General features: G+C 37.3%; 1 protein-coding gene across 3 annotated transcripts in view; it reads right to left on the reverse strand.

The window, feature by feature from the left end:
• LOC101014738 (patched domain-containing protein 4) overlaps positions 1 to 27,921 on the reverse strand; it is a 215,974-nt gene that overhangs the window by 144,975 nt on the left and 43,078 nt on the right. For all 3 annotated transcript variants that reach the window (XM_009205333.4, XM_003897704.5, XM_003897705.5), the window contains one exon: positions 9,989 to 10,469. In XM_009205333.4, coding sequence (XP_009203597.1) covers positions 9,989 to 10,469 — 481 coding nt within the window. The remainder of the gene's footprint in view (positions 1 to 9,988; positions 10,470 to 27,921) is intronic.

Below are 27,921 nucleotides of genomic sequence, written 5' to 3' on the forward strand. Positions count from 1 at the left end.
TACATGTTAGGTGCCTTTCAGTGATCTCTTTTCTGTGATCTTATTTGGTTTTCATGTGATGAAGTGAGCCATTTAACCTCCTTCCTCTTTTCCTTTTTCTTTCTTTCTTTTTTTTTTTTTTTGTGTGTGTGTGTGTGTGTGCTATAAAGTAGTTTAACCTAATCTTGTCCCCAGTTCTTTCTGGTAAAATTACCTCATTTTCCTTCATTATTTGGCCTTTATCATTTACTAATATGGCTATATTATTTGTGCTTTTTATTATGTCACCTCAAATACTATTAATAAATATTCTTTACTAACATACTATCTTACTTTATATCATTAAATAGAATATTGAGTTTAGAATGTTACACCTAAAAGGAAAACAATCACTGCAGGTATCACTGGCCTGGACCTAGTCTTATTTCTATTTAGACTAAGTCAATGTGGGGAAGCAGCAAAACAAACAGCAGCATCTTCTTTATATTACACTCAAACTTAGGATTGTACTCAGACTGATTTGCTAAGGGTACACAGTGACATCTGTATGCAAAGTCTTGAATATTAGAATTTTGTCTTGGTCTGGGTTAAGGCATTACTCAATCATTAACAAAGAAGCCGACAACTATGATACACAAACACTTGCTGTAAACATAAGCCACCATGTTCCAGGAAGGCAGGTGGGAATCAGTCCACAGGTGTTCCTCAATTCTTAGAAGCCTAAGGTTGGCCTCTGGGACCATCAAATAAACATAGAATGTATCTCATCTTTCTCTGCCAATTTTCTTTTTTGTTAGATCACTAGGTATGATAACACTGGCTTGAGAGATAATTGAATCCAGGAAGTATATCTCCAGTTTCTCAATACATTTTTCTTCAGAAAAAGAATGGCATAACCCTTAATGCATTTTCACCCTACAAGTTTCCAGAGTTTCAACTGCAGCATTTACCTTGCTTGATGCAGTACTGCAGAAAAAGTATCCTATTCTGGTTGGCAATTGCAGCTGTCCTGCACCAGGAATATTTTTTCTTGGGACATTCTGACACGACAGTAAAGTGGACTTCAATTCATGAGGAGTGTTAAGGTTGCTTTTGATAGACATGTATTTGAGGATGGCTTAGATGCTGGAGAAATGGAAGTACCTGACATATTAATTATTGTACCATGTGCTGGATAAATTGATGTCACTCCCATGTCCCTCCCTGCTGAGCTATTCAATCCTGATTCACTATCTGACTCAAGAAATAAAAAGCAAGAGCAGCACATATTGAACAACAGGAGGCATATTTACAAAACTTTCCATTTAAAAAATCTAAACTAGCATATCAGCTACCCTCAAGATAAACAAGATTACTAAAATGGGTCCATATGCATCTCACCCTCGGTAAAATTGTTATGTAACAGTACTCTTTCTCATTCCTAAACTTCAGTAACCACTTGAGGAAGCTCATTTGCAGTAAAAAGTGCAAGAGACGGAGGTGGATTCCAAAGAAGATGTAGAACTTTAAGGAGTCAGGAAAATTACTAGCAATGTTGGACAGTGCTATATAATAAAAAGTACACACTAGTCAATGCTACCTCATATGTTTGACATAAAATTCACCTCTTACTTTTTATGCCAATATAGCTTTCTTTTCCACCTCCTTTAAAAGGTCTAGCAAAACCAGTTAGTGAGACAATGTCTCACTTCATTAGAAAGCTCTGACACAGTAGGTCCATGTCAAAGCTCTAAAAGAAGGACGGAGAAGGAAATAAATAGGCAAGAAAGCTAAAACTAAAGAATTACATACATAAAAATAGGCACATTAAAATATCCAAGCTAAAAACAACCAAAAGTTAAGACTTTTCTTGCTCGAAGAACTCTAGCAGTCATAAAAGCCACCAATAAGTCAGTGTTTAAAAATGCCGACTATGGGTACTTTAGACAATGGCAAAGATGCCAAGGAGACACAGTTCTATCCCCCAATGAGTCAAATCTCTAGAAGTGATGACATACCGAATGAGTGTCAAATAAATGATTCACTGATTAAAGAGCTAAAGGGGAAGAGATGTTAAAGAACAATGAGTTCTTCCTCATCTAATGAGAAAGTAAGACGAAGGAGGCCCAGGGAGAAGACATCCAGCAGGTAAGAGGCAGGAGCTGGACTGGACTCCAAGTCTTCTGACTCTAAGCCTCTAAGCATCAGCATGGGAATATTTTCACATCGTTGACCAGTGTTTTTCAAAGGAGGCGACTATCACCAAAGCACAGCATGACTACAATTAGTAAGGTTAAGAAATAGCTCCAACTAAACATTCCAGGTGTCATAATAAGGTCCTTTCTCTTACAGCAATGGAATTATTTTAGGAAGGATTTTGATGTTTTTGATGATCCTGAGTAAAATAAGCCCTGTGGCAACATATTAGAGACATTTCTAATACTGTAAAATAATCATTGTAAAGAAATTTAGCCAAGCATTAAGTCTTAGTGGGCCCACTATATCCTAAACACTTTGCTGGTTCACGCTTTGGGAAACAGAAGTGCACAATGCAGAGGTGAGAAGAGCTGTGTCTTCTCAAAACTACTGACGCACAGAATCCATGAACATAATAAAGTGGTTATTTTATCCTACTAAATTTTGTGGTGTTTGTCATAGATAACTAGGAATCTCCAACATAGTTAACTGTTAACTAGATATCTAGCCATAGATAACTAGAAGAGACTCCAACCTAAAACAATGATCTGACCCAGAAAGAACCATACTATTTCAACTTATCAATTTCTTATCATAGTGATGATAGGGAATAATATTGTCACTTCCTTTATTGTTTGGCTTAGTTTATATGAAAGAGACAAGTGATGTTTATAAAACAATCCATTTGCTCATCAGTGTTTTCTATACTCTTTGCTGTTGGCTAGCCAATAGAATGTATAAGAAGTAACTGCATCACTTCTGAGGTACGGCAGTTACAAATAGGTGTGAGTTCTCTATTTTCTCTTTTGCCTACATGGCCTTGAGCACAAACTCTGAGGACGCAAGGTTACAAGATGGAGGCATCCTGGATCCCTGAGTCTCTGTTGGAAGAGAGGTGGCAAAGAGATCTTCCTGACCCACACCAAACTGTGAGACGAGCAAGAAATATATCTTTGTTATGTTAACATAATTAAGGCTTTATTTGTTATTGCAACATGGTCTAGTCTAGCTGACCCTGGCCTGCACAATTTTCATGATCTGTCATTATAGTCACACCTTTGTGTATGCTGTAAACCTCATTTTTTGTTTTCTGATTAAATTCAACTCAACACCTACCTAACTCTTCTACACAGCTATATGTGCCTAGGGGTTAAAAAAACAGAAACCATGTTTACTCATTTCTTTTTAAAAAAATTCATGAACACAAACTTCAAGTGGGCCTTTAGAGTTTTCTAGTTATCTTTCTGAATTTTCTTCTCTAATTCAGTCTCCATTTTTCCAAGGTGACTCAAATTCCTTTCATTTTCCACAAACCAGTGCCTCCTTCCCCAAGTTTGTTCTCAGCTGATGACTGACTTCATATCTGCTGACAAAGCTGAAGGCACAGAGGAGAATTTCCACATGCTCTCATCCCCATATACACTGAGTTATCTGGATCTGTCCATCTATTAGGCCTTTCCTTTTTCTATAGTAGGTGAAGTGTCTGTGCAATGACTCCACTTATGCTCTGAATCTAGTCCCTTCTTTCCTACTCAGTGGCATTGCTTCTGCAATTTCTTCCTCTCTCTGCTTTCCTATAAAGTTTTCTTTCTCACCTGTGTGTTCCTATCAGCATGCAAACATTAATTTCTTTTTAATGCAAAATCCCTCAAAAGAATTGTCTATATTCACTATCTTCACTTCATTGCCTCCAATCTGTATTGAATCTCTTGAAATTACCCTTTCATTTTCAGCATTCCCCCAAGCAACTCTTTTCAAAGTCACCAATGACTTCTATTTTGCTAAATCAGATGACTACTTCTCAGTTCTCAGTGGACACAATTTCTTAGCCGCTTTTGGAACAATCAATCTCTTGTTCCTTCATAAAACACTGTCTTTACTCTGCTGCTGGTTAGTTATTCTCTCTTGCTTCTCATGCTAGTTTTCTGCCTGATCCTTCTTAGCATCATTTTCTGAATCCCTCATCTTCCCAATTTCTAACCATTAAAATGCTCCGGGGCTCAAATCTTGGATGCCTTATTTTTTCATTTATATTTATCTTTATAGTTGATCTCACTGGATTCTGTGGTTTTCAATATTAGCTATGCTGTGATGAATCTCAAATTTGTATCTTCAGCTCTGATTTACAGATTTCCTCTGAGCCTGATCTATGTACTGTCTTATATTACTGACTCTACATTTGCCACTTGGTTTTGATTTTTCCCCCACAGTGAATTCCTCCCATGTCTTCACTACTGCAGTAAATGGCAAACACATTCTATCACTTACTTGGTCCTCTAAGCTTGAGGTCATTCTTAACAATTCTTTTCCTCTTACACACCATATCTAGTTCCTCACTGAGTCCTGTCAATTCTATTTTCAAATATTTACCCTGAGTCTAATTCCTTTTTATCACCATCCCTGCTCCCATGCTATTTCACATCACCATTATGTCTCATGCAGAATTTGCAATAACCTGTCGAATAGACTCTGTAGAATTATTCTTGCCCCATTGCAGATTAATTTATGTAGCGTAGACAAAAATGTCTTTATAAAGTATGCCGGGCCACACACTCTTGTCTCAGAATACTTCAAACAGCTTTCATTTCACTCGAAGATTAATTCTCAGTGTCCCGTATGACCTGACCCAGTACTACCTCTTAGACCCCTTCTCGTGACACTCATACTCAGATCAGACTCTGATCCAGACATATTCACTTTCTTGCTCTTCTTCAGCGTCACCAAGCAAGGTCCTATATTAAAGCCTTGGCAGGTATATTTCTCTCTGCCAGAGCCACTCATCTCAGGTGCTTCGTTTAGCTCTCTGCTTCAGTTTTACTCTTTAGAAAGACTTTTATCTGACCACTTAGGCTCTTTACCCCTTATTTTGCTTTATTTGTTTTCTTTATGTCACTTAAGAACCATACAACATAGTTTATATTTCTTTATTTAGTTGTTCTATTCATCCCTTCTTCAGTCCTAAAATGTAAGGTTCGTGAGGGTGACAACTTATTCAATTCTGTTCAATGTCTTTGACTCCAGAAACCAAAATTCCTTGAACATAGTAGATGTTCGATAAATATTTGAAAATTAATAAATAATTGAATATGAGTCTCAGTTTGGAAAAATGAGTGAAAATCTGTGTCTGAAAGGCTTGTTTTAACTTGCAAAAAACGAGTCATCACTGTGTCCTGTGGTGTCGAGCTGACTGAAGTGAGACTTCTACACATAACACAGACTCAGAATGGACAAAAAAAAAAAAAAAAAAGTGATCCGAGGCTACTACCGTCCCTGGCAACTATCCATAGAATATCAGCAAAGTACAGAATGAGCCAGCTTGGCGTCTGTGTGTGATATTAGCCCATATTTCTCATTCCAGAAAGAGGAAACACATCCACATAAAGCACATGAGGTGAAAAAAAAAGGCGGATAATGAGTTATAAATTAAATGAGTGCCATTCTCATTGGTATGTGCTTAGAGAGAGAAAGGATGTTAGGCTAGTGCTAAATGAGGTCCTTTCAAGTATTTTTTTAAAAACATTATGGGCCGGGTGCGTGGTGGCTCACGCCTGTAATCCCAGCACTTCGGGAGACCGAGGCGGGCGGATCATGAGGTCAGGAGACCGAGACCATCCTGGCTAACATGGTGAAACCCCATCTCTACTAAAAATACAAAAAATTAGCCGGGCGTGGGGGTGGGCGCCTGTGGTCTCAGCTACTTGGGAGGCTGAGGCAGGAGAATGGCGTGAACCCGGGAGGTGGAGCTTGCAGTGAGCGGAGATCACCCCACTGCGCTCCAGCCTGGGCGACAGAGCGAGACTGTGTCAAAAAAAAAAAAAAAAAAAAAAAATATATATATATATAAAATCGCTGGGCGCGGTGGCTCATGCCTATAATCCCAGTTCAGTTTGGGAGGCCGAGGCAGATGGATCACCTGAGGTCAGGAGTTTGAGACCAACCTGGCTAACATGGTGAAACACCATCTCTACTAAAAATACAAAAAATTAGCTGGGTGTAGTGGCACACACCTATAGTCCCAGCTACTTGGGAGGCTGAGGCAGGAGAATCACTTGAACCTGGGAGGTGGAGGTTGCAGTGAGCCAAGATCATGCCACTGCAGCCCAGCCTGGGTGATAGAGAGAGACTCCATCTCAAAAGAAAAAAAAAATTATTAGAATTCTGGAATTCTTTTCTGAATGCTTCGCCAGAGAGACTGCATGCACCTCTAATAATCTTTTTTTCTAAACCCAAATCTGAGACATACAATTTGACACAAGTAATTTTATTATGAGAACACCAGGACAAAGTATAAAAATTGTCACTGGCTTAAAAAATGTGGGATATTTAGGTACAGTATATATGCCTCTGAAATGACATTGAGAATATTAAGTGAATGAATGACCAGCCAAAAAGAACAAGGAGATGCAGTGCAGATGGGAGATAGGCAGTCAAAGAGAAGATAGCTGAGCCAGTTCAGTGTGAGGAACAAACAGTATTGGCAACACACCCAGCTTCAGGGACGATACTGACAAGCATGAATAGTTTGAGTATTGACACAGAATGGAGTAAATAAATATTCACTACCTCAAAGAAGTCATTATAGGGAGATAGGAATAGAAATAGAGGTTTACCAGAAGAGTTGGGCTTCTTTCCCTTATACCCAACTAACTTACGGATTATGCAGTTTTGACACCATGTAAACTATAATTCATCAAAAACTGGTTTCAACCATCATTGTGTGTACCACCAGCAGATATATATGTGGCAAACATAACATATTTATGCTCAACATCACATTCTACCTCACCACCTTCATAGCAATGTGTTTTTATGTCTCACAGCTTTGTGCATCTGAGGCTCTGTATGCAAAGCTGTGATTTTTCTATTCTAAAGCCTCTGTCTTTCTCTCTATCTCTAACATTAGAAGGCAACAAAGGAGACTATAGATTAGAGATTTGAGGATAACACATACTTTAAAGGTTTTTTATAAAGGATTAAATACCAGCTTCAAAGATGAAACAAATTATATTTTGAAATCTTCATATTGTAAGGCTGAAGATTCCAAATCCTTTATTTTAGATATGAAGGACTTAGGGCAAAGGGACTTCACAGAACTGCCCAATATAACTCACAGAGTTAGTAGAAAAGCTGGGATGAAAACCCAGCGGAGTGTTCCTTTTATTTCACCAGTTCTCAATCTTGGCCTCTTTTCTACTACAATCATTTTAAAAATAAAACAAAACACAACAAAACAAATGCCCCCTTCATGGAGCAAAAATCTTGAAGTATATGTTCTTAGGTCTTTTGTTGGTGTGTTTTCAGAAGTAGGAGAAATGTTCGCTTCAGAAGATTTTAAGGACTTGCATTGCAGAAACACTTCAGAGGGACTGTTAAGCAGTCTTCCTAAAGTCTGCACCTACACTGTCCAGGGTTCATGGATGAATATAAAGGTCACTGGGAGAGGCGCAAAGTGTGTGTTGAAGGGTCTAGACTTTTCCCTCACGGTGGCTTTTAGCATTCCAGTTATTTGTTTAAGGAATGGAAATACCTGTCAGGCTTTGTAGAGTCTAGGTTACAATCCAGCATCAGTAGAGGTAGTTTTTCTCTTTATTTGTATGGAATATGTAATTGTATATTTTTCTGGTAAATCATTTCATGACCTAATTAGTTTTAGAAAGCAGTTTTAGAAAGGAACCCTCAAAAGCAGTAAGGTGTCCAATTTGTTAACCTCCAATGAAATATGTTTCATTTGTAAATCATGCTGTATGGTTCTTATAAATCTTATTATTTCAAGCGATGAGACTTAATTCAAAAAAATGTAGCAAGTGTAAATGGTTCAAATCTAGACTCATCTTTGTCATTGGTGACAAGAATTTTTTATAGAATATGTTCTTTGGGAAAAAGAAAGATACCATTTCTTAACAACATTAATATGTATTTAGAGATGATACGCAAAATCCAGGAAGCCTCAATTTCCTGAAGCCAAGGACTGTTATGTAGTCATCAGTGAATCCACTGCACTTAAAACATCAGGTTAAAGAGTAAAACTTGCTGATATTTACTTAGCATTTACTACAGGCTATGAACTTTAATTAAATACTGTAACATTTTTCAAACCCAGTTTTTGAAAATGATATCATTATACTCCCCATTTTATATGAGAAGTAACTGAGGTTTAAGAAGATAAACTGGCTGGGCGCGGTGGCTTACGCCTGTAATCCCAGCACTTTGGGAGGCTGGGGTGTGTGGATTACCTGAGATCAGGAGTTTGAGATCAGCCTGGTCAACATGGTGACACCTCATTTCTACTAAAAATACAAAAAATTAGCCAGAAGTGGTGGCCGACACCTGTAATCCCAGCTACTCAGGAGGCTGAGGCAAGAGAATCGCTTGAACCCGGGAGTCAGAGGTTGCAGTGAGCTGAGATCGTGCCACTGCACTCCAGTCTGGGAGACAGAGCAAGACTCCATCTCAAAAAAAAAAAAAAAAAAAAAAAAAAAGATGAACTAACAACTTAACATTTTAACATGGCCACAATGATATTGAGTTTATGGATAAATCAGTTAGACCCCAGCATCTATCATATAAACACACTTCGTATTTTCATTCTCAAAATCGTTTGCTAAGGTCAAAAAAGAAAGCACCTACGTCACCTAGAAGACTTTCTGGCCACATGCTTGCATCTTTTAAAATTGCTAATAAAGCTATAATTCAGAACTGATTTTAACCTGGAGAGCGAGAAACAATTATTTTGTTTAAGGAATGAAAACACTTCTCAGGCTTCACAGAACCTATGTTACAATCCAGCATCAGGAGAGGTAGCTCTTCTCTTTATTGGTATGGAATACGTAATTTTCTATTTTCCTGATAAATCTTTCCATCACCTAATTAGTTCACCAGCAATTTTAGCAAAAGCCCTAGCAAGCCCTAAGGTGTCTAATATGAAGACTGTCTTGCTCATGTCAGTTCACCACCAATAAACTCTTTGTAGCTTATTCTCTAAATCGCAACACATAGGGAATTACATCACACCTGATGTGTAGAACCCTCTTGCTGTACCAATAGCTATCACCATCATCATCTCTTTTCTGAAAAGACACATCAATCTCGTTGCTAAGCACGTACTTGCCTTTATTCCGATTTGATCTTCTCTTTGAAGGAATAGGCACACACACACACACATACACACACACACCACCTACACTATTTTCTAGACCATTTATGTACAGCTGGTGGAAAACTTACAAGATGAGATAATCTGGACTAAGGCTATTCATTAATTCTTTTCACCAAAGATGAAAAAAGTTAGAGGATATATCTAAGTGGCAGCAGGAAGGTTTTAGTTTATATAGAGGGAGGGGAATGGAGTATACGCTGTGCAGAAACTTTGAAACAAATTAATAAACAAAGCTTATTTAAGTTCTTTGAGATTAGGACACATCATTGGTTCTCAAAATTTTCATCTCATGATATTCACTTTTCACTCCCATTAACTTGAGAATGGCCATGAATATGGACCACAAAATTTTGCTCAAAGTAGGTTTTGGATCTCCTTAACTCTGTCTCTTATAATCCCTGACCTGTTATTTTTGAGGGATCTGAGTAGAGAATTCCAATGTTGTATAACTTAAAAACATTTGACAGCATTAAATTAAATGAGAAGATGGTTCGGTCATCCCATAATTTCACAAAAGGCCCAATAAGGTGAAACAGACACAACCCCAAGTAAAATTTTACATAACGACATAGACACACCAATGCAAAATTAAAACAGATTTCCACCTGAGAATTCAAGAAATATACTACCTTGCCCCAAACCGGTAAGAATCCGATTACCACAAGGATGGATAGTTACCCATGGCGAAGAACGGGATTCCCAGCAGGGTGGAGTTGTACTTTCCATCGGTGATGAAGAAGATCCCTGCTGCCGTGATGATGGAGATGCATACTGTGAGCACCCCCAGGAGGCCCAGGAAGGGCTTACTGCGCAAGCAGTCCTTCATGGAGCTAGAGAGGGTGGCTGTGGTCAGGATCAGCACGAGGCTTACCAGGACCTTACTTCTGGCCAGGATGCTGGTCTTATGAAAGTCTCTCCAGAGGCTAAAGGATGCTAAAGAGTAGAGTTGGAGGTCTTGATGCTCCTCCTGGAGCTTCCTCATAAGCTTACAGAACTCATTCTCCCACTTCTCCCCTATGAGGTCTTGGGTGGCAGAGCCATAGGTCTGGAGGTAGTAGGTGATTTGAATGGCTCTGGCTGACTTGACCCGCTGGTCTTTGCTGTTTGGCACTTCCACTACCCCGCCCAGTTGGTGTCCAATAAAACTGTTCCTCCCATCCTTGAAAACAGAAAAAGAAGAGACTTCAATTACCAAACGGATTTACATTCCAGGGAATAGATTCTTACTCTAAGTGAAAGGAGTACAAGGAAGGCAGAGATAGGTGCTAGTAATTGTGAAACTGATGTGGGTGGAGAGGCAAGTTAGAATTTTATATTCAACATTTGGAGCTACATGGGATACCATGCATGATGATCAAGGACAGAAAATACACAAAAGTATTACAAAGTTACAGAAGAATCACCACATGCATAGAAAAATGTAGATAAATATTTTGATCTCACTCGTATCCCAATTCCCAACATTTCCTTTGGTAACAATCCATTACAACTCCTTAATACAGGATCAAGCTTTATGATTCAGTTTCAGCCAAAAGTAAAGCTTGCCATGAACTAATAATATTTCAAAAGTTAAGATAATTATCTGTTCTATAAACACACTAATCTTTCCAGGGTTCATTCATATACCTATGCCAACACTCATACAAATACACACAAACATGAATATTCTTATATGTTCTCTATATTCTGGGAATATAATTGCATACTGAAGAGCAGTACAAAAATATTGTTTCTTACAACTAATTTAATGGCATTGAAATATTTCCTAAATATGATGTGAACACCTATTCACACATTACAATGCTCCCTCCAACACCTGCCTCAGACATAGGTTGACCTTTTCTTATTGATGACAGTAGACAAATCCCCTAAATGAGACTGATAAGAATTTCAGATCGAGTTGCCAAAAATCAATTCATTTCCAGAGTTTGAGATGAGGTAGAGAAGGCAAGATCATGAGAGTAGGAAATTGCTAAGAGAAGCAATCACTCCTCTTTAAGGCACATGCATGTGGCCAAAGAGTTACTAAAACAGGTTGAGAACAGTAATTATAATCCAGTGTTCCCCAACATGAAGAATGAAATCTTGAAGAGCTGTCAACAAATTATCATTAATTTGGAAAGTTTATTATTGCCACAACTATCATTTATTTCAGTGGCAATGGTTCTCAGAATACTGAAGCTGGTAGCAGGCTGCATGATGAAGTATAGCATTGAAAGTATGCTCAAGTACCAGGTGACAGGCAGGCACTAAGGTACGTTTATGTTACAAGTAGACTGTGTGTCAACTGCACTTGCCAAGGCGTTTATCTAACAAGGATATAAAGGGGTAAAATCAGGAGAAGAAACAGTTCTTCCTAGAGTGGGTAGGGCAGAAGACAACAAACTCAATAGTGTGATAACTCTGGTTTTTCACAGAACTCAGAGGTATTATGTACTCTAGCAGACACATGTCTTAATTCTTGTGGACTTGTTTAGCTCAGGCACTTATATCTAAGGCACTTGTTTGTATTTGCATTTTTAACATGCGACAAAGCAACCCTAATACTTGAGAGTGTGTTGTAAACACAAAAAGTTTGCAATATTTACAGAAAGTAAAAATGTTGTTAGTAGGATCACCAGGAATTCCAAGTGAGGAATTTCTTTTTTTTTTTCCCCCTTTAATTATTCTTTAAGTTCTGGGGTACATGTGCAGAACGTGCAGGTTTGTTACATAGGTATACACGTGCCATGTAGTTTGCTGCACCCGTAAACCCATCATCTACATTAGGTATGTCTCCTAATGCTATCCATCTCCTAGCCCACCACCCACCGACAGGCCCTGGTTTGTGATGTTCCCCTCCCTGTGTCCATGTGTTCTTGTTGTTCAACTCCCACTTATGGTTGAGTGTTTGGTTTTCCATTCCTGTGTTAGTTTGCTGAGAACAATGGTTTCCAGCTTCATCCAAAGGACATGAACTTATCCATTTTTATGGCTGCATCGTATTCCAGGGTGTATATGTGCCACATTTTCTTTATCCAGTCCATTATGGATAGGCATTTGGGTTGGTTCCAGGTCTTTGCTATTGTGAACAGTCCTGCAATAAACATACGTGTGCATGTGTCTTTACAGCAAAATGATTTATAATCCTTTGGGTATATACCCAGTAATGGGATTGCTGGGTCGAGTGGTATTTCTGGTTCTAGATCCTTGCAGAATTGCCACACTGTCTTCCACAATGGTTGAACTAATTTACACTCCCACCAACAGTGTAAAAGCATTCTTATTTCTCCACATCCTCTCCAGCACCTGTTGTTTCCTGACTTTTTAATGATCGCCATTCTAACTGGCGTGAGATGGTATCTCATTGTGGTTTTGATTTGCATTTCTCTAATGACCAGTGATGATGAGGTTTTTTTCATATGTTTGTTGGCCTCATTAAATGTCTCCTTTTGAGAAGTGCCTGCTCATATCCTTTGCCCACTTTTTGATGGTTTTTTTTCTTGTAAATTTGATTAAGTTCCTTATAGATTCTGGATATTAGTCCTTTGTCAGGTAGATAGATTGCAAAATTTTTCTCCCATTCTGTAGGTTGCCTGTTCACTATGATGATAGTTTCTTTTGCTGTGCAGAAGCCCTTTAGTTTAATTAGATCCCATTTGTCAATTTTGGCTTTTGTTGCCATTGCTTTTGGTGTTTGAATCATGAGGTCTTTGCCCATGCCTACGTCCTGAATGGTATTGCCTAGGTTTTCTTCTAGGGTTTTTGATGTTTTTATGCCTTACATTTAAGTCTAATCCATCTTGAGTTAATTTTTGTATAAGGTGTAAGGAAGGGGTCCAGTTTCAGTTTTCTGCATATGGCTAGCCAGTTTTCCCAACACCATTTATTAAATAGGGAATTCTTTCTCCATTGCTTGTTTTTGTCAGGTTTGTCAGAGATCAGATGGTTGTAGATGTGTGTCATTATTTCTGAGGCCTCTGTTCTGTTCTATTGGTCTATATATCTGTTTTGGTGTCAGTACTATGGTGTTTTGGTTACTGTAGCCTGTAGTATAGTTTGAAGTCAGGTAGCGTGATGTCTCCAGCTTTGTTCTTTTTGCTTAGGTTTGTCTTGGCTATACGGGCTCTTTTTTGGCTCCATATGAAATTTAAAGCAGTTTTTTTCCAATTCTGTGAGGAAAGTCAGTGGTAGCTTGATGAGAATAGCATTGAATCTATAAATTACTTTGGGCAGTTTGGCCATTTTCACAATATTGATTCTTCCTATCCATGAGCATGGAATGTTTTTCCATTTGTTTGTGTCCTCTCTTATTTCCTTGAGCAGTGATTTGTAGTTCTCCTTGAAGAGAACTTTTTGCCCACTTTTTGATGGGGTCCTGTACATCCCTTGTAAGTTGGATTCCTAGGTATTTTATTCTTTTTTTGTAGCCATTGTGAATGGGAGTTCACTCCTGATTTGGCTCTCTATTATTGATGTATAGGAACGCTTGTGATTTTTGCACATTGATTTTTGTATCCTGAGACTTTGCTGAAGTTGCTTATCAGTTTAAGGAGATTTGGGACTGAGACAGTGGGATTTTCTAAATATGCAATCATGTCATCTGCAAACAGAGACAATTTGATTTCCTCTCTTCCTATTTGAATACTACGCTTTATTTCTTTCTCTTGCCTGATTGCCCCGGCCAGAACTTCTAATACTATGTTGAATAGGAGTGGTGAAAGAGGGCATCCTTATCTTGTGCCAGTTTTCAAAGGGAATGCTTCTAGTTTTTGCCCATTCAGTATGATGTTGGCTGTGGATTTGTCATAAATAGCTCTTATTCTTTTGAGATACGTTCCATCAGTACCTAGTTTTTGAGAGTTTTTAGCATGAAGGAGTGTTTAATTTTACTGAAGACCTTTTCTGCATCTATAGAGATAATCATGTGGTTTTTGTCATTGGTTCTGTTTATGTGATGGATTGCATTTATTGATTTACATATGTTGAATTAGCCTTGCATCCCAGGGATGAAGCTGACTTGATCATGGTACATAAGCTTTTTGATGTGCTGCTGGATTTGGTTTGGCAGTATTTTATTGAGGATTTTAACATTGATGTTCATCAAGGATATTGGCCTGAAATTTCCCCTTTTTTGCTGTGTCTCTGCCAGGTTTTGGTATCAGGATGATTCTGGCCTCATAAAATGAATTAGAGAGGAGTCCCTCTTTTTCTATTGTTTGGAATAGTTTCAGAAGGAATGGTACCAGCTCCTCTTTGTAACTCTGGTAGAATTCGGCTGTGTATCATCAGTCTGGTCCTGAGCTTTTTAGCTGTTGTTGTTGGTAGGCTCTTAATTACTCCCTCAATTTCTGAACAAGAAACGAATTTTATAATCACTCCACTTTCTCCCTACATAATAAATGAATGCAATCATTCTATTTATTTCAATGTGACCAACTCTAAAGGAACAATCCAATAAGAATTTGATTTTTTTTCTCAGAATGTCTCCCATTTCCATGTAATCTTTATAATTTTCCCATCTTTTTCCTTTTGGAATCAAATGGAAATTTTGGCTGTGGTTCCCAAGGCTCTCTCTTGATTAAATGTCATGGGCTATTACCATGAGCTGCAAGTAGAAAGGTAGGCATGCTTTGAGAAATAAGGCGGGGATCTTATCCCAGAACTGAGAAATTGTGGAAAATTTCTACTCTTTAAGTTGACTCTAATTGCTCCCCAGTTAGGCTCATTTATTTTTGTTTTAAGCTTGGTATAATTTTTAGTTCCACCCTTGTTTCTACACCTTTGAAATCCCACTTTGATGTGGACTTGTACTTCTGATTATTTGAAAGAGGCAGTTTTTAAAAAGCATTATCTATTTACTTAAGAATGTGCAGCTATCTGTCTTTACTTATTTCTATCATCAAAAAGATTTCTTAGAGATCTTTAGCAGCAACAAAATGATTTATTCATCTCTGGGGGCTCATTTGGAGAATGCAGTGAATAAAAGAGGTGCTGATAATGTATCTGGACAAAAGACAAAATTTTAAAGAAAGCTAGTATCATCGGTTTTTAAACAACAGATCTTCATTGAGTTTGGCTAGCTGCTAACCCCTCTTTTGAAGTTGTCTAATTCCCATTTTTACAAAAAACAGTTTATGAAAGGTACACTTCTATCCCTCTTTTTCTATTATTTTAAAATTAATATAACAGATAGAATGAATTTCTTACTCATATTTTTCTCCATGCATCAGAACAAAATAAATAAGGTTTTTGGCTGTTCTGGAATTGAAAGCTCCATTAAAAAGTCCACATTTTGTACCTGCAGTTGGCCCAAAAATCCAACTAATTTAGTTCTGAGAAATACACTTTTGTACATTATTTGTATGGGAAAACTATACTATTTTGTAAGGGATTATAGAAAAGTTTATTCGCTTCCCAAACTAACCAACTCATAGATGCTTCTATGTAGGAAAGACAAAGACTGAATGTAAGAAATATTGTAATTATCCTGCGGACAGAACTTCCTTGAAGTTATAAGATGACTACAAGTAATAAGGAAAGAACACTTAAACAGGAATCATGTGAACTGAGTTGCAGTGTGCAGCTCACATTAATGGGAAAACTTCCTTAGTTCATGGCTAATTCATTAGCTCATGGCTAGTTTATTTGGTTTTCTTATCTATAAAATGAGCAACTATGAGTATATAAACATATGTTTACATAATAATTAAGTAATTTTCAGCTCTATTTTTCTATGAAATACAACGTATAAAGTTTCACTGAAGATGCCTGGATGTCAGAAAGGATATCATTATAACTAATAGAGTCATTAATGGATTATTTATATAATTGATAAAGATCTTACTTTTTACATGATGAAGCCGTTTTGTTTAATAGATGAGCAAACCTAGAAGCTCAGAGAAGGTAAACCTACTAAAGTGATGATTCCAAGGTTGAAACTCAGATCTTCTGAGTCCAAGTCCAGTCCTTTCTAGAATCTTAGGGGAGCGATTTCAGGGAAGCCAGTTTGGCTCCTGGTCCCCATGAAATGTTCTTTATGATTAAAACTTATTTCACTTGTAGACCCCCTTTTCCAATGTCGTCCTCTCCACTAAAGCAACTGCCTAGCAATGACACCTACTCGTATACTGATTCAACTTCTTCTTTTCCCCAAAAACCTCCTACAAAAATTCTGAAATTCCTTTAAGTGTAGAAATCACCTTTATGTCCCAATAAAGACAAGTAAGAATATGACAAGATGCTAACAAGCTATTTTCAACGCTCTCCTATGTGAGTGCTTCACTGAACTGACATCATTAAGAGTACACAACTTTGGTTCCTAGCTCATATCCCTGTGTCCACTGCTGTTCTTCAATCTACCCTCCACACGGAAGCCAGACTCTACTTGTACAATTCGAAATGAGACAGCATCATCCCTACACCTAAAACCCTCCCCTGGCTTCCGCTTGCACTAGGAATACAACAAATGCCTCTTGCCTTGCTTGAAAGGCCCTGCTTAGCCCATTTCTAGAGGAGTCCTCAGACCTATCTCCTATCACCCTTCTCATGAACTCGGCTCCAATTATATATTTTTTTACCTTTCCTCCTAATCCTTGCCAAGTTAATTTCCACCTTATGACCATTGCATCAGCTGTCCCCTCTGCCTGAAACGCTTTCTTCTGCCAGGACTACTTCCTGGTCACAGAGGACTTAGCTTCAAAGAAACTATTTGACCCACAAGACCTAAACCAGCCTTTCCCTGCAATCATTCTATTGCATAGACCTTTTTATCTTCTTCCCACTATTTGAAATGATCTTATTTTGTCATTTAATTGCTCCTTTCTGTGTCCTCTGCTAGAACGTGTGCTTGTTGAAAGCTGACACCTTTCCTGTTTTGTTCACTGATAATTTCCTTGTGCCTAGAAAAAGCCTAATATATAATAAACATTCCATAATATTTATTAGCTGAGTAAATTCACTTTAAGATGTATATAACTAATTATAGGTTACTTTTTAGAGGCTACTTTATTAAGACCAGGACAAGTAAGAGACAGATCAAAGTGCCTGAGAATAGTAGGAACTCAAATGAAAAGAGGCGTATATAGAAATTTGAGGCTGATACAGAAAAGAAACAACAACATCCCTTTTTCAATCTGCTTATTCTAGTACAGCATTTCCCCCAAATATGTTTCTTTTTCATTTTCACTGTACACCAAGCATGTGCAGTAAGCTGGTCAACAGACAGGGGGACTTAAGGAGTGCAAGCAAATAGAATTTGCATGTATCATGGCCCACAGGCAAAAGCCAGCATAAGATGCTCAGGGGCCTGAAGGGAGTAATAGGATTTGAGGCTACAGAGGGCAGCAGGGCCTCTCCAGTAAAGGCCATGAAAGCCTTATTAAGGAGTTGGACTTAATTATCCTTCAAAACAAATCCATTGATGGGTCTTAAGGAAGCAAATGACATGATTTACTTTAAAAAGTTCTCACTCTCATCGGACTGTGGAAAATGATGTAGGAAGTAAATGTGACTAAAGCAAAGAGCTCAGTTAGGACGTCCCTGCAGTATTTCAGGTTCTTGATGCAGCACAAGAAAACGTCAGCTGAGGCAGTTTCTAGTAGGTAAATTGTTCCAAGGTGAATCATTGGAATTACAGGTCATGATGCTATCTCATGGTCACAAAGCATCTCATCACATTGTGTCTCCAGCAGCACTAATGCTGAAGAGAAAAAAAAATCTTGGGTTCGAAAGCTCTTTTTTAGTTTCAGGTTACTATTCTGTAGCTTTAAAAATTACTCCCACTCAATGCAGAGCTTTCAATAGCTCTAGAGTAGAAAACTAAACTCTCAGAGAGAAGATTAAAAAATTATTAAAGTGATAAGAGAGGATGGAGACATTAATGTCACAGACAATAGTGCAGAGAAAAAAATTACTTGATGATGGTTTGAAATTACAGGGGAGAAAGTACAATATTTGTTCCTTCTATATACTAGGTTGGCATTCAGACACTTTCTGTGACTGCAAGATAATTTGACAGCACAGCTCTTGTCCAAGACAATTGTAATTCAGATTTCATTGATTTTTCCATGAGGCAGACACTGCAAAGTTATTGGAAAGTTTTAGATGGTTAGTTGTCTCTTATCACTGAAAAGAAAGTCTTCCTGTGTTTAGTAGATGGTGACATTTCCAAAGGAATGATATTGTTTCTTTTTTAATCAGATTTTTCCTCATATTTATTTTCTAACTTATGTATCTTTGTTTTATTACCAGGGTCAAGTATATACACAAACTAGGATTAAATGAAAATGTTGGTTATCTTTATTTTCCACACCAGAACTTCATATTTAGTAGAAATGAGAAAAATTGAGAAATACCTAGTTTGTACAAGATATTTAATTTTTAAAAGAAGAATCAAAAGTCATTCTCAAATTGAAGGCTTTAAAGCATTAAAATGCTCTAAATAAGTAGTAAATTCCATTTATTTTGTCACATTAGTAAGCTAAGAAAAGGCCATGGTGTAGTTCACATGTTTTTCAAAGAAGAAGATTAAAAAAAACAAGATTTCTGTGTTGCTGAAATAAAATAAAAATTCTAACCATCCAGAATATAAAATAAATTTAAAAGAGAACTCTAGCATATCAATTAACTGGGACTTGGTTGGAAATTTTTAACACATGTGGCAGAATCAGTTCTAAGACATGAGAATTCTATTCGCATTATCTTAGGCAACTCTTCCAATCACTCTATGAAGAAGTGTTATACTGCAGTAGCCTCAAGTCACCAATAAGGACACTGAGACCAAGAGAGAGGATACAATGAAAGAAATATTATACTGCTACTAAGTAGTACAGCCAATCACCTGATTTGTGTGTCTGACTCCACATTCTTAACACAACTGTCCATGTATTTGGATAATTTATATACATATTATACATACAAATGGCAGATACTACAATATAATGGTTATGTACACAGATCCAAGAGTCCACTGCCTTGCTTAGAGTCCCAAACTCAACACTGACAAGATGTGCAAGGGTCATAAGCTCACTCTGTGTCAGTTTTATTATTGGTTAAAATAAGAATTATATAGGCATTAGAAATTGAATATGTGGATATATAATAAGTATTTAGAATAGTGCTCAGAAACAGTTGGCTATTATTTCAATTAATATATGTTATAAATAAAATGCTTGAATAATACTGTTTCATCTAAGATTATGCATCTAAGATTCACTTATGCATCTAAGATTATTCCACATTTTCCAGTAAATGTTTGTAATATGGTGGGAAGAACACAGGGCACAGGACCAAGACACCTGGTTTCAAGTTCCAGTTCTGCTACTATACAGCCGGGTGACAGAGGACATGCTGTTCGGCTTTTCTGAATGCCAGCGCCCTCATCTCCAAAATAAAAAGTGTGGCTTATATTATCTCTAAAGGTCTTATCTGCCCTATAGTCAATGATTCATTGGTGGTAAAGCCGTAAGACACTACATAGTATGCTGCAGAAATCTGTACCAAGAGAAAAAAGTAAAAATAAAAAGGAAGGGAAAACACACACTGACCAGTGTTCATTTCCATAGAAACAAGAAGCATTTTATCTTCTTGTAAAGCTAGACCAAGTCATGTGTTTACCCTTTCTTTGAGTAATCTCTGGAGAGAATTCTTCTCAAATGGAGAAGGATAAGGAATTTGCTCTAATTTGCCTAGATGTAAATCACCTCTGTAGCCCGGATGAATTAATTTATTTCTTAGATAGTAAAATTCATTTTATCTCCAGATGTCTACTAGTATTCTCTCTGCTGTTTGCTTATCAAATACTAGTTCAAATAGGTTTTAATTTCTCTCTTATGTAAAGTCTTTGCACAAAGCTATTAACAATGTGCAGAAGTAGTTAACATCTGCATTAAATGTGAGCCATGTAAAAATAACCTTTGTTTCTATGTAACTTATATTAGTGATTCTATCCCAAAAGTTTCCATAAAAAGCAATATTACTATTATTACATGAATGAGGCTTTCACAAAGAGATCACAGCGATTCTTAAAAGCAAGCATTCCGATATCAAACAACACTTAGCTCTGATGTTGACCTACATAAGAGAAGTTGGCCACCACTAACGCAGGAGCATTTGAGGAAAGCAGCAAATCCCTATGTATAGTGTCCCCCTTCAGTAAAAGATTAAAAGTCCTGCCATTATTGCCTTTCTTCTGGACTAAGAAATTCTCTTCTAAAGAGGCTCTAGTTTACAACCAGAGGCTATAGGACTATGACATCTGGAACATGAGCACCTTTGACTGGAAAAGTAGATCAGACTGACAAACTACGGAGGCAAAACTCAGAGTAGAGCTCAAAACATCCTCATGGAAACAAGAAAGTTAGGGAAGATAAGAACCTTTGGCATTGTAGGTACCTTCATAGGGCACCAGTGTGTGAATATGTGGGGGTACCCAAGGATGTGACATACAGCACAGGTGGAAAGAGGCAAGGAAAGAGGCAATTGCTTATTCATTAAAGAAAGATTCAGTGAGCACATGCTCTGTGCCAGACCGCTTTGAGGACAGAGTGGTGGACAGCTACAGGGCCTGTCTTCAAAGGGCCTATGGTGTGGGGTCAGGGAAAGAAGTAAGCGGGCAGGCATTTTTTAAAAATGTAAGTACTGTGTCAGTGATTAACATAAGATGAAAAGAGAGCACCGAGGAGGAATCACCTAACTTAGTGGGTACTAAGGGGGCTTTCTAAAGAAGGTGTTATCTTAGCTGAGTCCTGAAGTAAGTATCAATCATTTGAGTAAAGATGGAAGATTTGGTTGGCGGACATGGAAAGAAAGGGTCTTCTAAGCAGAAGAAACAGCATACACGAAGGTCTAGATCTGACCTTTGTGTAAGTAAGCATGTTGTATTCCTGAGACTTAGAGAATTACTGGAATATATAATGAAGGGGGGTAAGAGAAGAGTGATTTCTCAGAGATGGACACTGGTAGTGAAGATTGTGAAATTTGCTTATTCCAAAGCTCTCTTTCGCTGCAATGTGAGAAATGAACTCCAGGTGTGCCTTGAGGATGGATATGAGCACTAGAGATATGGCATGGTATAATTTTTTTTTTTTTTCCCTTCCTTACAGCTTTGTCTAAGGCAAGAATTACCTAACTGATTATGGGAGGATTGGAAAAGAGGACTTTTAGGCCGGGCGCGGTGGCTCGCTTCCGTAATCCCAGCACTTAGAGGCCGGACGGGTGGATCACAATGTCAGGAGATCGAGACCATCCGGCTAACCCGGTGAAACCCCGCTCTACTAAAAATACGTGCAGCTGGGCGAGGTGGCGGCTCTGTAATCCCAGCTACTCGGGAGGCTGAGGCCGAGAATGGCGTGAACCCGGAAGGCAGAGCTTGCAGTGAGCTGGAGATCCCCGGCCACAGAACTCAGCCTTAAGGATAGAGCGAGACTCCGTCTCAAAAAAAAAAAAAAAAAAAGAAAAGAGGATTTTTAGATCTTACGGAATGCACACTATTCTGAAAATAAATTTTTCCCACACCTGGGCTTTTTCCAAAGAACCACCACTTCTGGAGTGCTGAGAGATTCTTGGAAAAAATTTTCTTTCTAAAATTATCAAAGTTGCTAAAAGTGATCTACTCATTCTAATGATTCTCATAAATTCAATCAATTAAAACAAATATTAGGTTGCTGCAAAAGTAATTGTGTTTTGCTACTTTTGTTGGCAAAAACCACAATTACTTTTGCACCTAACTAATAATACATGTACTGAATATCTGGGAAAGTGCATTGCTATCCTGCATGTCAAAACCAAGATAAAGACAAATAAAGGGAAGATAAAGTTTTTTCTTTGAAGAGGTTATATTTTTGTTTAGAGACAGCATCGAATAAAATCCAAGAGAATAAAGCAGCATGGAGACTTACAATACAGAGGGCATTACTGAAGAGTGAAGATACGTGCTGGGGCTCCAAAACTATACACACTACAGCATGATCTCCACTATGTAACAGTAAGTGTGTATATATAAATATTCAAAGGAAATACATTGGCTTGTTTCTGGTATAGGATTATGGGCCAGTTCTGATTTCTTTGTTAGGTTATTTTATACTATCTTTATAAAATTTGATTGACTCACCAAAAAAATAATAAAAAGTGTGTTGAGAAAACTGAACAAAGGGTAAATTGGAATGGGAGGCATGACTTAGATATTATGTCCAGTCAAATTTTACTTAGGCAATGGGAGAGGAAGAAGGATCAAGAATCAGGATTTCCTTATGCCCAGGCTCAAGTTCTAAGCAATCTGTCTAACTGAACTTGAGTTGTTTTTGATATAGGATTATAGGTCATTTCTGATTTCTTCGTTAGGTTATTTTGTACTGTCTTTTTAAAAAAATTTTATTTTTAAAAATAGTATAAAATCTATATTTTCTTTAGTATAGATAGTATACTATCCATACTACAGTAGAAACAAGTTTTTCTGCTTCATGAAAGACTGTGGTTTTGCCCATTGAGACGAGTAAAAGATAGTATTTTGCTTGAAGCTAAAAGTGAATACCAACAAATTCCTGGCTGCTAATGGTAGTTTGGAAAAGTGCTAACACACACTTAACTCCTGAGCTGATCTGGCCTTGCACTTGGCTAAATGGTGCTTTCTTTTCAAAGAAAAGATCATGGGGACCTTGTTGGCTCAATATCACTCTCCTTGTATTGAAATTGACTTCTGCACTGGCCCACAGGAGGTTCTTTTTAATCTTTTCCTTTGTACCTTTCCATCTCATACATTTGTTTTCTTTAATTTCAAATCAAAGGCCAAATCATTTGACCAACCAAACAATAATTATTTTTTGAGTATTTGCTATGCATAAAGTATCATGCTAAGTTAAAGCTAGTTTATTTTTTTTTCTTGGATTATACAGATAGTTGTAATTGCAGAAGTCTAGAATATGAAGTTGAATACAACTTCTAGGAAATACGCCATTGATTTATGTAGTTTGGAAACAGTATTGTCATATATGAAGCCCATTTTTCTAATTTCTATTTTGCTTTGCTGTCTAAGGTTGTATCAAATTTTTATTCTCAAAGAAACATCTTCTGATAACTAATGCATATTGTCTTTTACTATTGTTCTCTGTGTATCTTTTTTATCTCTCCAACTAGACTTCTAAGTTCACTGAAGATAGGGAATGAAGGTGTCACCTTTCTGAAGCCAAAAGAAACAAATATGGGGCACACATCTCAAGGAAATGTACAAGAATGAACATAAGAAAGAATGTGAGATCAATAATGTAACTTTTTTTTACATTTGGGAGTGAAGTTAGTTGTGTCTTAATCTTTTGATAAAACGAAAGTGACACCCTTGTATCTTTACTGAATATGATTTAGATTTTAATATCTCATTGTTTTCCTATGTGAAAAATCCTCCCTCCCTCTTTCTTGTTCTCCTTTCTCTCTCTCCTCTTCTTTCCCCTCTCCCTCCCTCTCTTTCTCTCTCTAACCCTTTCTCTCTGTTTTCCTCCTCTTTCCTCACCCATCTCTCTCCTTCCTTTATTTGAAAGATAACTACCTCAAAGCCACAGTGAGGGATAATTATTGAATAATGTCAGTAAAATACTAGATAAAGAATATAACACTTGCTTAAATCCATTTTATCTTTGCTAAATTACCTTTTATTTTTAATCCCCAAAAGGACAGACATGCTTTGAAAATACAGTGTGTGATATACATTCTAATGAGGTCCATACAATTGTTCCTTACTACAACCAAGATATTCAGCTTCAAAGATATTAAAACAATTGAAAGTCTTTTAATAAAGCCAAGAAAGTAAGTACTCTCCTATCTTCCACTCCATGTGGAAGTTAAATATTACTTTTCTCAGAATAGGAGATGAGGGTGCAACAGCTCACTTTTGCAAGCGTGTTAACATTTTCTGGGCTGATGTGATTATTTTAGTCAAGTGCATAGCCTAGTCTTTGTATTAAATTCCATACTCTTGGATACCTAGGAAGGGAGCACCTCAATGCCTTTGGAAGGTAAATTAAATTTTGTTTTTAAATTTGTAAGGTACCTGAATGAAAAATTAACTCAAAAGCAAAGTGTATGTGTTTCACCTGATAATTTAACTTATCACAAAAAATTAATCAAAAATCATTATATACTTAGAAAATAATTCTTTGTTTTTAATTTCTTGAAAGGAAAAAAAAGCATTGCCTTTCTGGTTGTCTTAAGGCTAATATTAAAGTTAGCTTGCATTCCACTTACAAATACTTGCCTGTTGTAGGAGAGAAGTGACCCAATCAAGCTAAATATGTTGTAAGCAAGGAAATAAGTCAGCAGCACATTAAACTATGTTGACTATGCTTGGACCAGCTTTAATAAGGAAGGTAAAATTTCATGCCATTTCATTTTTTGAATGAGATCAATCATGGATGACTTCTTTACATGTGTTTTTAGTTTTATACTTTTGTGAGATTTTTAAATTAATAATGTTCACAAGTTAAAATCTTTCATTTGATCATATACTACCATTTTTGTTTTGAAAATATGATAACCTTAATAAGTCTGGTGCTAGTAAGTTACGATGAGCAAAGAAAATATGACTGATAACCCCAAAAGACTTTGACAATTGATTTACTTAAATTTTTATGCAATAGAGACAAATATTAAGATAGATAGTCTCCTTATAATGAAAGCAGTCATCACTTGTGAATCTGGTATTCAAAATTAGGCCAATTTTAATCAAGACAACTTGCATTCCAGCCCTGCGGAGTTTAACTGCCACCATTACATAAACATGAATGCTGCTTCTTGCGATCACATATAAATATCCCTCCTAGCTGTATCCATTCTGATATCGGCTACCTCCTATTTCATGGGGTTTGGAGACAAGACTTCCAATGGAAATTGCACTCTTCTTTTAGGTTGGTTTTAATTTTCTTCTGAATGTTCCCAAATAGGGCCTAGTTTCAGCAGTTCAGTTTCTCATAATTTAGCAATCAATATTTTTTCTTCATGAATAACTACCCTTTTTAAAAAAGGTCAAAACTTTACCATAGAGAATGCTCCCAAGACTGTTCTTACGAAGTGTTAAGAAATAGACTGAGATCTCTTCAGAGGTCTTCAGAGGAAAGACCCACAGTTCATGCTAGGGTCATATAACCTGGTTACCATAGCAATGATGGCAAAACCACCTTGGCATCACAGGCAACATGGCTTGCAATAGTGGTTTGGTTTTAACGTTCAGAGAACTTGAGTTTGCATGCTGACTTGGGCACTTACTACTGCTGTGACCTTGGAAAATTACTTAGATTCTCTTAGCCTCTTTCTTCAGCTATAAAATGGGACTGTCTAACTCATAAGCTTTATTATAAGAATTACGTTTGATGATATTTGATGAGAGATAGCATCCCATCTGTTATTTTGTAGGGCTCCATCAACAGTTATTACCTAATTACAAAATTATGGTTGAATGATTCACTGAACTTAAATAAAATAAATAAAAACAAATCATGGCTCTTGACACGTACAACATTCTATCAACCCTCAGCTTACATTACAAATATAGAAAGTGTCCAGGACTCTCTAAGTAAAGTGTATTTAGCTAAAATGAACAAAAGATTCCAACTGTGTCTGTTCCAGTCCAGGAGGTCCACTTTCTATACAATCTAGAACTTGCTCCTAGGTCAACACAGGTTTGAAAGGCAGACTGCGTCTGGTATTTTTAGGAGAAACCTAAAAGAGTCGGTTCAATTTTCCTTCTAATATACTTCAAATGACCACCTAGACATAGGCTTTCTTTACTCTGGAAAACAATTCCTTGTGAAGGCAAATTTGCTGGGACAACTGAGCTCACGGAATTTACCCTCCTTCACTGTAGGCATTCTACGATCCCTTGGGACTTAGAGTCAGGCTTTGTGTGTGAGCACTGCCGTCTGCTTTTGTTTCAGGCACAAAACAGATGGGGCTTCTGGATGGGACACGCTCCATAGTGGAAAGAGTGCCTGCAGCTTTGTGGCATTCTTTGAGGGCAAGATTGCGAGATGAAAGTAAGAACCAAACCTCCTAATTCCACAGTACAGAAGGTTCTCCATTGAAGGATCCTTCTATAATTAAAAGCATCTGGTGCAGGCATGAAGGAGCTTCTCAAAGCTTCTCTATTTTATCACCTATCTGTACATTTCATATATAAAATGGTAGTATGCAAAAGTCAGATGTGATCCTACACTCACATGGTTTCATTTTGTTTTTGCTGCCCCATTCTTTGACCACTCTACTGGATTGCCAGAGAAATATAATTTCATCAAAACAATTTGCAGCAAACTTTAACTTTAATATCTATGTTTCAATGCAATATTTCATTCTTGCTATAGATATTAAACATTCTTTATAATACACTGTAACATGTCACAGGCATCACTGATGTTTGCTCAAGAACGGGAAGAACACTGTGTCTAGTGCAGTATTAAGATAAAATCAATGTATTTCATCTTTCATGGATAGAAGCTATCTTAATTAAAATGACATGATAATGTTAAAGGGACAAGAAAAAAATACACAGCGGGAAATGCAAATACAATAAAAGGTACATATAGACTTTGCTCTCAATTTAACACACTTGAGAAAAAACTGATTTTTGACAGCACCTGTTATAAACAAAGCTACAGGCACAAAAATATAAAAATTTGGTCCATTGTTCTTAAAAATATTGCCTGTCACTCTCCCTTACTGCAACACAGATTAATTTCCTATAAATTTGCAAGTAGTCAGAGAATTCAAAGTGACTATGTCACACCATATGAATAAGGGCAAAGACTCTCTTCTTTAGAGAGATTATGTAAGGAAAACAATCTAACATTCTTCACTTACATGAAAGTACTTTGTGGAAGAATAATTAACTTGGTAAGTGGGTGTCTGCTTTGACTGAAAGATCAGGGCTATTTGAAGCAATAGCCCTGTAATTTGTTACATAAGCAGGTATTTAGGATAAGTCTTTTCAAATGCGTATTGCTGTGTCAATGCATTGTTAAAAATACCAATAATAACATACACACCCCCAAAATAATACTTTCTCAGAACTGGAGCTGGCAGTTGCCTGGACCTCATTGGAGCTGTTTGCAAGAAAATACTGAGAGAGGTTCTGAAGGAATGGAATGGCACTCAGGGACAGGGCTACTCAATTGGAAAAAGAAAGAGATCTTCCTCGTTTTAAAGGGCAATGATGCCTACCATTCTCTCCAACAGCAATTTGAACATGACCTCACAGCTATTGCTCATCCAGAACAGACAATAAGTATGAACCTGAGGGAGACATTAGAAAGGTCTCGTGTATCACCCTAAGGAATTTGGCATAGTGACCACTGAAAATCTTTACAACTGTCTGATGAGATACGTGTGTCAGAAGTTCTTTCTGGTAGCGAGCTTCTTTTGAAAGAAACCTCCTGGGCTGGAAAGTCTTCCTGGCTTCTTGATCTGAGTGGGAATTAGTCCCTGACTCCCTGGGCTAGAAGTCTTTCTTCCTGACTGGCTGTGAGGTTTCTTTGTTCTTTATATTTGATACTGGTTTCCTCATGGGAACTTCTCAGTCCACTGAAGCCTTTCGTCTCAAATCTTTACTATATGTTTTGGCAACTTTGTCCATCTCCTTCTTGTTAACATGATTT

Source organism: Papio anubis, chromosome 6 (genome assembly GCF_008728515.1).
Source record: "Papio anubis isolate 15944 chromosome 6, Panubis1.0, whole genome shotgun sequence".
Classification (NCBI taxonomy): domain Eukaryota; kingdom Metazoa; phylum Chordata; class Mammalia; order Primates; family Cercopithecidae; genus Papio; species Papio anubis.